We start from the raw sequence: 14,756 nt of genomic DNA, 5'->3' as shown, positions 1-14,756 counted from the left end.
AAATCATTTATGTAATTGCGAAAACTATTATTTATCTATTTCTTATAATTTTTCAATCAATTAAATATATAAGAATAGCTTTTTTTTTTTTTGTCTATTCCAAGTCACAAACCAAACGGTAAAAAATTACTATTTTCTACTGATAGCTAGGCTAACAACTAATCTATTCCATAAACCAACCGCCCATAGGTTCTTACATCTTCTATATAAATACACATTCCTTCACACTCTACCAAAACATAAATCGAATTCACCATGAAGTCCAATATCCAATTTGAATCGCATCATCCTCTCACCCCACCACCACCACCACCACCACCACCACCCACACCACAACAACAACAAGATGAAGCCCTAAAATTTGAGGTACTTTTCGATTCTCAGGCTGATCACTCGACAAACTACAGCCTTGAGCTCAGTCTCGGCATGCCTAGCACTTCAAGCACAACCACAACCAGCAGCAGAGCTACCCGCAAAGCATGGACGGTCGACCCTTTGCCTGAAACACGACTCCATAATGGATTCATCCACCCATGGAGCCTCGCCGCTCGCCAACAGAAGGCAGTTTTGGAGCAATCAGCCCCCCATAAGCACAACCAGTACTCTTCTACTCCACCTTCTTCCTCTTCCTCTTCCTCTTCCTCTTCCTTGTTCTTGCCCAGGTACTTCTCCACCTTCCCATTGCATTCATGCTAATGAAATTGCTTAATTAGCAAGATCAAGTGATCCACAATTTTGGAGAAATTGAATTTAGGATGTTAATCAGATGTGTGTATACATATAATTATAAGATTTGTTAATTAACATTTGACAATTATTTTAGCCGGCTTGGGTGTGTAATTAAGACAATCAAGTGGCGAACTAGCTAGTGGTATAAATGATGAATGCACTCAATGGGCCACCACAAGAATATGCATGAAATCATTGCCAACCTCTTCCTACATATATATTATAATTATGAGTAGATCATGCATACTTAATTTGTATACAAAATACTTAATACATATTTTTTTACATTTTAATGTACATATTAGAGTCGATGCATCATCATTGATTCCGGTTATCGGTTGGCCACCGGTGCATGCCCATCGAAAGAACACCTTAGACAGAACTCTAAGCTCGTTGAAGGTTGTTCACGAGACGAAAGAAAACAGAAATAATGTAAAAAGATCGAAGATCAAGATGGATCGAGTGAACGATCGAGTTCGATCAATGTTTGTAAAAGTGAAGATGGAAGGGTATGGCATTGGTCGAAAGGTCGACCTTAAAGCTCACGATGGCTACCGATCCCTCTCGCATGCCCTAAGAAAATTGTTTCATAACTTCCTCCCTGGTATATATGTGAACTTAAGTGGATAATTGGAATTTAGCTAGAGTTGAGCACCATTTGGTAACTCATTGATGATCATTTTCAGTTAATTATTTAGAGAAGTCAGATGAGCAAAGCGAGGAGGCTTTCAACGACGACTTCATTCTCCTCTACCAAGATATCGAAGGGGATCAGATGCTTGTTGGCGATATCCCTTGGGAGTAGGTGTCTTGCCAACATGAAGAAGAACAAGAATTAGGGAGAATAATAAGTGCATGGATTCATTTCATATGATGAAACATATAATCTTTTTTGATTTGTTTTGCAGGTCATTTATCACTTCGGTGGAAAAGCTTTTCATAGTTCAAAATCCAAAAAAGGCTAGGTGTTCCTGAAGGTACACTAAACTGATCAGTGAACTGAACTTGCAATGATATTTGAAAGATGATTGTTGTATATATTAATTGCCACAGGAGGAGAGACAAAGAAACCAAGTGGAAGTATATATAACTATTGACCATATAGCTAGTTGATCTCTGTTTAGAGCATAGAATGCATGGTGCAGGCAAAGTTCTCTAGGGCCCCACAGAAATGTCCCGGTTCGGCCTCTTTGTATAATTAAAATTTATTTTAGGAAGTATATTAATTAGATTGTCAGCGATCCTTTAATTTATGATGTCGGAACTACATGCCTTAGTTTATATTGCTTAGTGACCATCTATATTTATATGTATATCATATGTATAATTAAATTTGATTCAAGAATTAGTATAAATAATTATGTTGTCAACTAAATATTTAAGTTATGATCTTCCAACGAAGTTTAGTTTATGTTGCTTAGTGATCTTCTTAGTGTGTGTGTGGTTGTATATATATATATATATATATATATATATATATATATATGCAATTAACCTTTCAGTTTATAATCTTTGAATTAAGTTAATTATGTTGCTTAGTGACCTTGTTGGTATATATATACTCTTTTTATAATTAAATTTTATTCAAGAATGAATGTATGTTATTGTTATTGTTATATATATATATATATATATATATATATATATAGAGAGAGAGAGAGAGAGAGAGAGAGAGAGAGAGAGAGAGAAAATTAAATTTTATTTTATAATCTTTTAATTTATTAGAGTTAGTTTTAAGTAAGTTTCTTAATATATGTATACCATATAACCAATGCAGTCAAAAATAGTAAATAATTCAAAAACTAAACGATTAGTTGAATTGTAAATGAATAGAATTAATTGAATTTAGATGTTGGAATCTTTATTGTCACTAGAGGGGGAAGGGTGAATAACGATTTACTTCATCATTCTCGTGTGTTAAATAAAAATAATTAGAAAATAGGTCACCTAATAGAAATGGCAAGGTAAAGAATAGGATCAGCGAGAATTTTCATGTTTAAAACTTCTCCTTTGCTCTGTACGTAATCCACTTTCTTCTTGCCAAAATTTTTCCTCACAATCTATTCTAGCGGCCACAACTACAAAAAACATATAAATATACAAATAGGATCATAAGAAATTGAAATGAAATAATTTACACTAAGAAACTTTGCTATGATTGTTGTTTGTAGATCTTGGATTGCTTCTCGAGATCTGAAAATGCAACAACACTTATCTTCAAAACTCTCAAGAATTCGCATCGAAAATCTTCTCAAAATCCTTCTTTCATAGCCTTCAGGCCGAAATTGATTTTCGCCTATCAGTCGATTGTTTATCACTATCAATAAATTATTCCACTGAAATCAATCGTTGCATTTACAAAACAGCTCTTATCAACTAAGATTTAACCATGAATAGTTGACTATTATTGTTCGTTAGTCGATTAATGCCCAAATAGTCGAGTATTGTAGCTGACTCAAATGTCTTTTGTTTGTTGCAATAGTGATATCAATCGACTATTACTATTCATTAATTAACTTAGGCCAATCAGTCAAATCTTCGTAGTTGAGTTTAAAAATTCTATTTGCTGCTATAGTATCAATCAACTCTTATTGTCCATTAATTGACTGATCCCAAATTAGTTAAGTATAACAGTTTAGTTCCAAATTTTTTTTTGTTGCTAAAGTGTTATTAGTCAATTGATTAAACTCATCGATTGATTGTACTGTTCACTACAACAATAAACTCTCTTAAACCTCAAATATTGGGTTTAGAGATGAGAAAATTATAGTAGGAGCCCTAAACACTATAATAGAAACCCTAAATGCTAAATAGTATTCACAATGTTGAAACAATATGTTCACATCGAATATCCTTATGCCAAAGGTCTTTCATGTCTCTAGAACTTCCTTATATGATTAATATAAGTTAACCCCAACTTACTAGGGCCTCATCCTTACCTAGTATTATATTGACGTTAACCTACTAAGACTTTTTTTGCCCAACATTTGGTCAACCATGACCTACTGAGTATTCCTATTATTAACCATCCGATCACTCTTGACACGTCCAAATTTCTTTTGTCTAGCATCTGATCATCCTTAACCTGTCGAAACTATCCTTGCCTAGCATCCGATCAACCTTGATCTCCCGGGGCAATATTGTTGCCTAACATTCGGTCATCGTTGAGCTACCATGACTTTAATGTTAGAACCTTGTGAGCTAGAGGGGGAGGGTTAATAACTTCGATCACTTTGTCTCAATTTTGTGCTCGTCTACAAAACGTTAATGCTTAGTGGAAAATAAAAGCATAAAACAAAAGAAAGCACAAACACAACACGAACTGATTTACTGGGTTTGCCACCTCCCAAGGCAACTACTCTAAGGCCTAGTCCTAGCGATCTGCCATCACTAAATCTTCTCACTCGTAGATACATTCCAAAAGAGGAGAAGCCTCTTACAACACCTACTATTTACAAGCAATACAAAACAAAACATAGAAACAAATATAAATGAAAGTAAAACACTTTACAATTTGAGAGAACTTTGCTTTGAATGTTTTTGTTACTTGGAATTGTCTCTCATTGATCAAGAAATGCAACAACACTTCGCTCTCAAACCCCCAAGAATTGGTGCCAAAAATCTCCTTGAAACTCTTCTTTTATATTCTTTAGGTTGGAGCTGATTTTTGCCTATCAGTTGACTACCCATTAGTAGATTGATCCACGATTGCTTCAAATGTTGCTCTAACTTGTCAGCTCAAGGAATCTATCCATCTCAATATCAGTTGACTAATCATAACCATTAGTTGACTATTACCTAATCAGTCGAGTCTCACAGTCAAGTTCTAAACACTCTATTCGCTCAAACAATGGCATTAGTCGATTATTGCGATCAGTCAAGTTTTTAGTCGAATTTTGAAGCTTCTATAGGTTATTACAGTGCCCATCAGTCGACTATTATTGTAATGTCATTGTAGCAAAATACTATTCAAGGGTATTATAGTAGTATTGTAGCAATGTATGTTTTTGAGGTTTTGGGGCTTTTATGTCCATTAGTCGATTGATACACCCTATCAATCAAGTAATACTCCTGTTCTAGTCTTATCAAAGATAGAATCTTATCTTGTCTGATATCTAGTTGGCCTCAACATAGCTGACTTCCTTTGCTTGACATCCAGTTAATCGTAACCTATCAAAACCTTTTGTTGCATAATATTCAATCAACTTTGACTTGTTAAGACTTCCTTATTGTCTAGCATTCGATCAACCTTAATCAGGTGGGACTTTATGCCTCATTCCCAACTCCTTGTTGGACTTCCTACCGCCAAGTATTTAGTCAACCGTGATCCGCTTAGACTTCTTGTGCCAACTCCATATTGGACTTCTGACTGCCAAGTGTTCAGTTACCCATGACTCATTTGGATTTTTTACTTTCCAACTCCCTATTGGGCTTTTGATAACCAAGTTTCTGGTCACAATGACTCACTTGGACTTTCCATCTCGTGCCAACTCTATGTTGGACTTCTGACTACCAAGTATCCGATTGACAGTGATCCATTTGAAATTTTCATATCTTGTCAAGTATTCGATTAACTTTGGCCTACTTGACTTTTCACTCAACCAACTTGACATATTGATCGACTATCATGTATCTAATTAACTTTGACTTACTTGGCATCTCGATCAACTAAATTATTGATTAAACATCGAAACTCCAACTCGAGTCAACTCAAGCTTGGTCAAATTTGTCAATATTGATTAGAGATCGATTGCACCAACATTTGCTACTACAACCTTAACCCACTTGAATTTCACCACCATTAAATATTCATTCAATCTTGATCTACTTGACTCTTCATTCTAGTCAACAAATATATTAATCGACTGTCAAGTAAGTATATGTAGGTCAACCTTGATCTATTTGACATTTCACTCAATTAACTAATATATTAATCAACTATTGAAACTTAACCAAACTTGGTCAACTTTAACTAGAGATAGATTGCACCAATGATAGAGAGAGGCTAAAATTCCCCTATTAGTGTTTTTATATGGTTCGAACTATCATGACTAAAAATGAACTTTTACTTAAATAAGGATAATCTCCTTACTTATAGCAATATCTAGTGTTGCATCATAACTAGGGTTGGGTCGGTATGGTATACCAATACTGAATTCTCATACTATGTAGCTTACCAAAAATTCGATATATTGAAGTTTTGGTATGAATTTTTGATATACCAAATTTTTAATATAGTATACTAGTTGCCAGGACACGAATGAGATACATTTCCCGATACGTTTGGACTCAATTACAAAAATTAAAAATTGCAAGGGTTAAATTGATTGATGTAATATGGTTTTCTATTCTAGGGTTTTTAATTTTTAATACTAAAGGTCACAAAAAAAACTATGATGTAGTAGCTACTGGTTAGTATATGCTACAATAGAGAAAATTGTCTTGTAGTCGATATTGATTAAGAGCTGCTACAATGTGTAAGTTGAGTAAACTTTGAAAGGTCATAACTTTGACTAGATTAAATCGTGATATGTAGAATATATCAAATCGAAGCTCATAAAGAGACCTTCGATTTGATATATTATGCATTATATAGTTTTCTAGAATAAAAAATATAACCTCTCAAAGTTTACTTGACAAACATATTCTAGCAACTACTAACCAATAACTGCTACAACACAATTTTCTCTGTTGTAGAAGCTACTAACCAAGAGTTGCTACAACATAATTTTTCTTATACTATTGTAGCAACTATGAACGAGTAGCTAGAGGAGGTGAATAGCTCATCGTGTTGGTTGTTTGCTTCGTGTTGTTGATTTGCATGAAATAAACTTGAAACTAGACTCACAACGCTAACACAAGGATTTACTTGGTATCCACCTCAAGAAGAGGTCACTAATCCAAGGATCCACACACGATACTCTCTCCACTATGAAAAACACTCATTCTCGGTAACTACCGGAGGTGGAGAAACCTTGTACAACACTCACACAACAAGATACAACGCACATAAGAAGTAAATACAAGAATACAAATGAAAAACCTCTTTTGCTTGATCTCTTGTTGATGAAGATGCCTCTTGAACCTTGGAAGTGCAACAACACTTGTCCCCAAGAGCTTCCAAGAACTGGTGGAGAGTAAGCGGAGAAGGTCGTGTGCTAGAAAAAGGCTTGAGCAGAAGGAATGTACTAAGAAGAAAGCTCGCCATGGCTTTATACACTACGCCTCTAGGGCTTCCAATCGATTGTGCTTGCTCCCAATCGATTGACACGTGAGATCCGCGCCATCCCAGTCATCCAAAGCTCACTACCTGCACAACGGTCATATCCCAATCGATTAGCCAATCGATTAGGGAGGCTTGAATTGATTGGCTGATCAATTCAAAGCGTTTCTGTGCTCTCGCTGGAAAAGGCCTAAATCGATCGCCCGATCGATTTACCCTTCCTTGAGTCGCACGAGAATTCCAGCCTCAATCGATCAGTCGATTGATTGGCGATACCCAATCGATTGACTAATCGATTGGGGATGCTTCTGTGCTCGCGATTCAGGCTTCCAATCAATCGGCTGATCGATTAGGTTGTTGTTTATCGTAGCACTCTCCCAATCGATCGACTTATTGATTGGGCTTCGGATCAATCGATCGGCTGATAGATTGACCTCCCTTGTCTTACTTAACTTAAGCTCAAGTGTTCCCAAATCCAACATCAAGTCAACCGTGACCTGTTGGAACTCCTCATGCCTAGCATCCGGTCAACCTTGACCTACTGGGACTTCTTCACCAAGTGTCATGTTAATCCTTTAACCCACTTGGACTTTTCTCCTCATGCCAAGTAACCGGTCAACCTTGATCCACTTGGACTTATCGTCTCGTGCCAAATGTCCGGTCCTCTATAACCCACTTGAACTTCCTTCCTCCAGATATCTGGTCACCCTTTACCTATTTGGATTTCCTTGTGCCAAGTATCCGGTCACTCCTTTGACCTACTTGGACTTCCCAACACCAGGTGTCCGATCAAGCTTGACCCACCTGAATTTCTACGTGCTTGGCTTCACTCACCAGGTCTTTCCATCTACCTAGCTTCACTCACTAGGACTTTTCATCTGCCTGACTTCACTTACCAAGACTTTCCATCTACCTGGCTTCACTCACCAGGACATTCGCCTAGTTTCACTCACTAAGATTTTGTAACAACCCCGCCCCTCGGCCCCTTGGGCGGCCCAACCGACGGCTTATTTGGCGGTCCTTGGCGGTCCTTATATCGTCGACCGACAACCCTCGGTCATGCCGTTACTCACTAGGACTCCCACCGCCGCTGGATTTTGCCTTCCCTCGAACTCTAGACCAGTACCAGAGTTTATGATCTTGCAGCCAAGTGAGTGGCGCCACTTGGCTACCGGATTCATAAACTCTAGTACTTAGCCTGAAGGTCTAGAATCAATCTGGGAAGGTAAAAATCTATTGACTAGGGTGGAAAGACCTAGTGAGTAATGGCACGGCCGAGGGTCGTCGGTCGACGACATAAGGGTCGCCAGTGGGCCGCCCAACGACCCAAGGGTCGCCAAATGGGCCGCCAGTTGGGTCGGGTCATTACAATAAAAAGGCACATTTTATTGTAACGACCCCCCTCCAGCCTCCTTGGGCTTGGCGACCCTTATGTGGACGATGACCCTCGGTGTCACTAGGTCTTCCCACTGCGGTGGATTTTTGCCTTCCCGAGATTCGAACTCTAGACCTCCAGGCTTATGTACAGTGAGATGATCTCACTTGGCTACCATGATTCATAAACTCTAGTACTTAGCCTGGAAATCTAGAGTTCGAATCCTGGGGAAGACAAAAATCACTGGTCAGGGGTGGGAAGACCTAGTGAGTAACGATACGACCGAGGGTCATCGGTCACGACATAAGGGGTCGCTAGTTGGGCTGCCCAAGGGACCACCAAGGGGCCACCAGTTGGGCCACCCAAGGGGCTGAGAGGCTGGGTTGTTACAGATTTTCACCTGGCTTCACTCACTATGATATACCCACTGCCCGACTTTATTCACTGGGGCTTTCACTTGCCTGGTTTCATTCACCAAAACTTTCACCTAGCTTTACTTTCTAGGATTTTCACTTGGCTTCACTCATCGAGATTTTCACTTGCCCAACTTCACTCACTGGAACTTTCACCACCAAGTGTCCAGTCAACACTGGACAACTTGAATTTTCCTTTCTGTCAACCTTCCTGTTGGACTTGCCTTTTCCTAACCTCCAGTTAGGACTTTCCCAGTCAAGTAACCGGTCAGCCTTGACCTACTTGACTCTTTTTCACATCAAACTGGTCAAACCTTGACTAGAAGGGAATTACATCAACAATCTCCCCAATCAGATGATTGCACATGCAATCTCCATATATTGTCAAATATCGAAATGCAATCATCAAGACTCAAGCTTAAGCCAATTCAAGCTTAGTCAACTTGGTCAATCTTGACCCAGGGATATTGCACCAACAATCTCTCCCTTTTTGATGTTTGACAATACCTTTAAGTTAAGTTAATCTCATAGCCTCAACTTCTTCTTCATGCCAAAGCATGAATGAGGGTTTCCTTGATTCTCTCCCTTTCCTAAATGGTAATCTCCACATATTATCAAACATCGAAACTCAAACATTAAGACTCAAGTTTGACTCAACTCAAGCTTAGTCAACTTAGTCAACCTTGACCCAGGGATATTGCACCAACAATCTTCCCTTTGTGATGTTTGATAATACCTTTAAGTTAGGCTAATCCCATAGCCTCAACTTCTTTTCATGCCAAAGCATGAATAATAGTTTTCTTCATTCTCTCCCTTTCCTAGAGGACAAACTCCCCCTTTGGATAATGAAGGCCTAAGTTGAATCCTACATTCTCTCCCTTTGAAACACATCAAAAGTCTCCCCGAAGAGTTACTCATACTTTGTTCACAATTTCACATGATGTTCACAACACTACAATGAAGGTCTCATACCCTTCATTATATCCAATGCTCACCCTTGAGCATAAAACCATTTCATAATGCTCATACTAGAGCATTTTCTCTAACGAAAGTTAACCACCTTCCAAGGTGTTTAAACAAAATAATTTTCTTGTCCTTAAAGAGTGACTCCCTCTAAAGACATACTCTAAACTTCTGTCATTGCACCAATAATGACTTGGAATCCCTAAAACTTTAGAAAATCCAAAGCTTGAAGTTTTGAGATTTAAGTATCAATATTTGAATACAAACCTCAACTTAAACTTCAACTTAATCTACTTTTAACCAAACCATTCTTGTTTCAACAAAAATATCACTCTTAAATGTATCTAAATATATTCCAAGGGTTTAGGAATGGTTAACGAGACTAAAAATATCACCCTTAAATGTATATAAATATATTCCAAGTACTGAAATAAGACTTTTACAGCCAAATCCAACCTTTTCAATTGATTAGGATTGGGACTCAATCGATTGAAACCATTTCAATCGATCCAGTGATCGACTCCGTGAGCTTCTGTTCGTGGAGAAACTGCTTGAATTGATCGACTGATCGATTTAGCAGCATTGAATCGATTGATCAATCGATTCCGCGAGCTTCTGCTCGCAGAAAACCCCATCTCAATTGATCAACTGATCGATTGAGACGCTCTAATCGATCGGCTGCTAATCGATTGAAACTCTGATTTCTTGAAAATAAATTTCAATCGAAATTCAAAAATGCCCTGAAAATTCTACAAAATTCTAAAAATCATGAAAATTCTTGTAGACATTATTTAGGTCATATACTATCATGGAAAAATAATTTTCTAAGAAAATACGTCTTATTTTCAAAGATTAACACAAACTTAAAATTTTCAATGTTTTCTTCTAGTTTGTGTCTAACTTTTAATAATGATTACAATCAAAAGATAGCTTTCACCAAGATTTTTCAAAGTATACTTAAAATGATTTTCAAAACTAATTTCCAACTATGTTCTTTGGGCTCAATGTGCATGACTTGTACATTAGCTTTTCCAATTATTAGAGTACATATAACTATGTGTTTTGATGAAATCAAAATTCAACTAAATGTACTAAATCAACATCTTTAGTTTTGTTCATCATCCTAACATCTCACTTGTATCTAATATGCACTAAAACATATACAAGTCAACTTATAGTCTTTGTGAGATGTAGATTTTAGTTTTGCCCTAAACTAGGGATCATGCATATCTATTTAGGTATTTTAATTCATGAGCATCCACCTAGGATGTCACTTTAGTAAATGTCATTGTCCTTAATTATAAGAAATTTAAAACTAATGCATGATGGTTTTATGGCATATATCAAAAAATAAGTAATTTCCAAAAGAAAGCATACTATAACTACATGATATATGTATGACATGACATGATATTTTTGTTGTATTTTTCATAATAAGCATGAATGCAAAATATGATGTCATGGCATATGATGGGCAAACAATCATGATTGTTAGTATAAATAAATGTACTTAAATTATCTATCTAAGTATTCTTAAATCTTAGCTAAACTTAATAAAATGATCCAAGGTTGTCCTATTTTCATAAGAAAATGTCAAACTCCCAACTTGACATTTCTTTTAGTTTTCCTCATTTGTGTCAATTTAAATTAAGTTCAATTCTTTAAATTTTGCACATTTTACTCTTCTAAAGAGTAATCAATTAATCCTTTTCATTTTCAAAGGTTAACAAAAATCTTGAAAATGCCTCCCAGTGGCAACTTTATCAAGGTTGGGTTAACCACCCTACCCATTTAGAGTTGACACTCTCTAAACCCATCTAGGATGTAGAGAATATGCTCCGTGAAACCTAAAACCTATTGGTGCTCATTGGATGCTCTAGGTACTCACTAGAGATAACTTCCTTAGATACCTTCCTAACGATCTTTCTAAGCTTTTTAGAAGCCTCGACCACTTTCTCTAGGTCACTCTAGGGATAGCTTCCCTTGTGACCTTCTTGGTAACTTTCTTTGACTTCTTACAAGTCTTAGTTACATTTATTGTTGCAAAGATACTCCTAGGGATAACTTCCCCTATATCCTTGACTTGACTCATAGACCTAGGATTGATTCCATAACTATATGGAACCTTATGATATGAAGCCACATTCTTCTCGGCCTTATGTTTGTATCCCAGACCTCTATGGTCATTTGATAACTTTTGTGTTCCTAAGCCTTGGTTATGCTCATTTTGCCCCTTAAAGATATTCTCCATTCTTTTTAGGGTATTTTCTAACTTTTCAAGTCTTGCTCTCAAGGCTTGGTTTTCCAACCTTAAATCCTTAGATTTTGTTTTTTTCTTGATTTTTATGAGCATTTTTGTTTTTAGGCCTATATCTAAAGTCCTTAGAGTTATTGCCTAATTTGTTATCTATCATTCTAGCCTTAGATTGAGTGGTTTTAGTATGATAAGGTACATAATTTTCATAATTCTACCATGCTTTCTATTTTCATGATAAATAACATTAAAATGATATAAACTAGACCTAGCATATTTTTTATCATGACTTAAAGGAATAGGCTTAATAAATGATACCTTGGGTTTGCTCTTGAGAGCTCCCCCTTGAGTTGAGCTTCATCCTTTGTCTTTGGCGGTTTCTTCCCCTTAGGACATTGACTCCAATAATGTCCTTTTTGATTGCAAGAGAAGAACACTATGTGCTCCTTGCTCTTCTTTGTCACGGGGGCGGTCTCCTTGGACTTCTCCTTGCTCTTAGGTGTCACTTGACTCTTCTTCTTGGCCAATTTAGGACACTTATTCTTATAGTTCCCTTTTTCCCTATAGTCAAATCATGTAATGTGATTTTTATTATTTAAATTTAAAATTGTTATACCTTTTCTTGTAGGGGTGGCACATGATCCTCCATTTGATCCGAAGTAGAAGATTCTTCTTTCTCTGGTGTCAATAAATGACGCTCCCACTCAATCCTAGAGGTGGAGGCCTCTTCATCTTCATCCTCTTGCACATGAAATAAGGATTATATTCCTTTACCTTTGTCTTTGTGCTCTCTAGAGGATGGACCTTCTTCTTCTTCTTCCGATGTGAGCACCTCTTAACTTCGGATTCTTCTTCCCCTTTGTTTTGATTCAATGAGTCACCCTCTTTGGATTCTTTGGTGTAGTAGAGGGGACCTCATGGATTTTAGCTAATATAGCTCCTTAGCATCTTCAAATTCTCCAATCTTGCATAAAATTGTGCTTGGTAATAGACTAATCAATAATTTGGTTACCTTGTAATTTGCCTCGCACCTTTGAATTTGCTACTTTCTCCATTTGCTTTTCTTGAGAATTTTACCTTTTGAATCTTTTGGAGCTTCAAAGCCTTCCATTAGAGTAAACCATTGCTCTATCTCCATCATGAAGAAATTTTTGATTCTTGATTTCCAAAAATTGAAGCTTGTCATTATGAATGGTGGAGGCACCCTTGTGTCGTATCCAAGTCCATCTTGGAATTTCATTTGAAGTTGAGCCTTGGATGAAGTCTTTGTCTTTATTGAACTTGCTTTAACTTCTTCTCCCTCTAGCTCATTTCCCTTTCCAGCGAGGATTCCAGTGAACAACGACCTCGCTTTGATACCACTTATTAGGATTGATTTGTAGCTAGAGGGGGTGAATAGCTCGTCATGCTTGGTTTGCTTGCTTCGGTGTTATTGATTTGCAGCAGAATAAACTTGAAACAAGACTCACAACGCTAACACAAGGATTTACTTGGTATCCACCTCAAGAAGAGATGACTAATCCAAGGATCCACACACGACACGCTCTCCACTATGAAAAACACTCCTTCTTGGTAACTACTGGAGGTGGAGAAACCTTATACAACACTCACACAATAAGATACAATGCACACAAGAAGTAAATACAAGAATACAAATGAAAAACCTCTTTTTCTTGATCTCTTGTTGATGAAGACGCCTCTTGAACCTTGGAAGTACAACAACACTTGTCTCCAAGAGCTTCCAAGAACTAGCGGAGAGAAGGTCGTGTGCTAGAAGAAGGCTCGAGCAGAAGGAGTGTACTGAGAAGAAAGCTCGCCACGACTTTATACACTGCGCCTCTAGGACTTCCAATCGATTAGGCTTGCTCCCAATCGATTATCACGTGAGATCCACACCATCCCAGCCGTCCAAAGCTCTCTACCTGCGTAATGGTCATATCCCAATTGATTGGGGAGGCTTGAATCGATAAGCTGATCGATTCAGAGTGCCTCTATACTCTCGCTGGAAAAAGCCTGAATCGATCGCTCGATTGATTCAGCGTTCCTCACGTCATGCAAGAATTCCAGCACCCATTGATCCATCGATCGATTGGTGGTGCCCAATCGATAGGCTGATCAATTGGGGATGCTTTTGTGCTCGCGATTCAAGCTCCAAATCAATCAGCTGATCTATTGGGCTGTTGTTTATCGCAACACTCTCCCAATCGATCAATTGATCGATTGGGATTCAGTTCAATTGATCGGCTAATTGATTGACCTCTGACTTGCTTAACTTAAGCTCAAGGGTTCCCAAATCCAACATCCGATCAAACGTGACCTGTTGGAACTCCTCATGCCTAGCATCCAGTCAACCTTGACCTGCTAGGACTTCTTCACCAAGTGTCCAATTCTTTGACCCACTTAGACTTTTCTCTTTGTGCCAAGTGACCGGTCAACCTTGACCCACTTGGACTTACCATCTCATCCCAAGAGTCCGGTCCTCCATAACCCACTTGGACTTCCTTCCACCAGATGTCTGGTTACCCTTGACCCATCTGCATTTCCTTGTACCAAATATCCGGTCACTCCTTTGACCTACTTAGACTTCCCAACACTAGGTGTCCGATCAACCTTGACCCACCTAGATTTCCACGTGCTTGGTTCACTTACTAGGTCTTTCCATATGCTAAGCTTCACTCACTAGGACTTTTCATCTGCCTAGCTTCACTCACTAGGACTTTCCATCTGTCTAGCTTCACTCACCAGGACTTTCACCTAGCTTCACTTACTAGGATTTTCACATGGCTTTACTCACCAGGA

General features: G+C 37.8%; 1 protein-coding gene across 2 annotated transcripts; it reads left to right on the top strand.

Moving 5' to 3' along the window:
- Positions 1-347: 347 nt before the first annotated feature.
- LOC121972551 (auxin-responsive protein IAA25-like) lies at positions 348-2,099 on the top strand. 2 transcript variants are annotated; one of them, XM_042524293.1, is made up of 5 exons: positions 348-599; positions 1,035-1,333; positions 1,416-1,530; positions 1,638-1,706; positions 1,783-2,099. In XM_042524293.1, the coding sequence occupies exons 1-4, from the start codon at positions 427-429 to the stop codon at positions 1,702-1,704; spliced, it is 654 nt and encodes a 217-aa protein (XP_042380227.1). In that variant the 5' UTR covers positions 348-426; the 3' UTR covers positions 1,705-1,706; positions 1,783-2,099. The 2 variants fall into 2 exon arrangements, with proteins under 2 accessions (XP_042380227.1, XP_042380169.1); XM_042524235.1 differs by having other exon boundaries at positions 348-662.
- The last annotated feature ends 12,657 nt before the right edge of the window (positions 2,100-14,756 follow it).

Source organism: Zingiber officinale, chromosome 1B (assembly GCF_018446385.1).
Source record: "Zingiber officinale cultivar Zhangliang chromosome 1B, Zo_v1.1, whole genome shotgun sequence".
NCBI classification, from domain to species: domain Eukaryota; kingdom Viridiplantae; phylum Streptophyta; class Magnoliopsida; order Zingiberales; family Zingiberaceae; genus Zingiber; species Zingiber officinale.
This window is presented reverse-complemented; position numbering and strand designations above follow the sequence as displayed.

Excerpts from the sequence above, each read along its gene's own strand:
- LOC121972551 (XM_042524235.1), top strand. The coding sequence starts at position 427 with ATGCCTAGCACTTCAAGCACAACCACAACCAGCAGCAGAGCTACCCGC. Across the intron at positions 1,334-1,415 it reads GTTTCATAACTTCCTCCCTG|TTAATTATTTAGAGAAGTCA; the intron begins GTATATATGTGA and ends GATCATTTTCAG. Across the intron at positions 1,531-1,637 it reads GTTGGCGATATCCCTTGGGA|GTCATTTATCACTTCGGTGG; the intron begins GTAGGTGTCTTG and ends TTTGTTTTGCAG.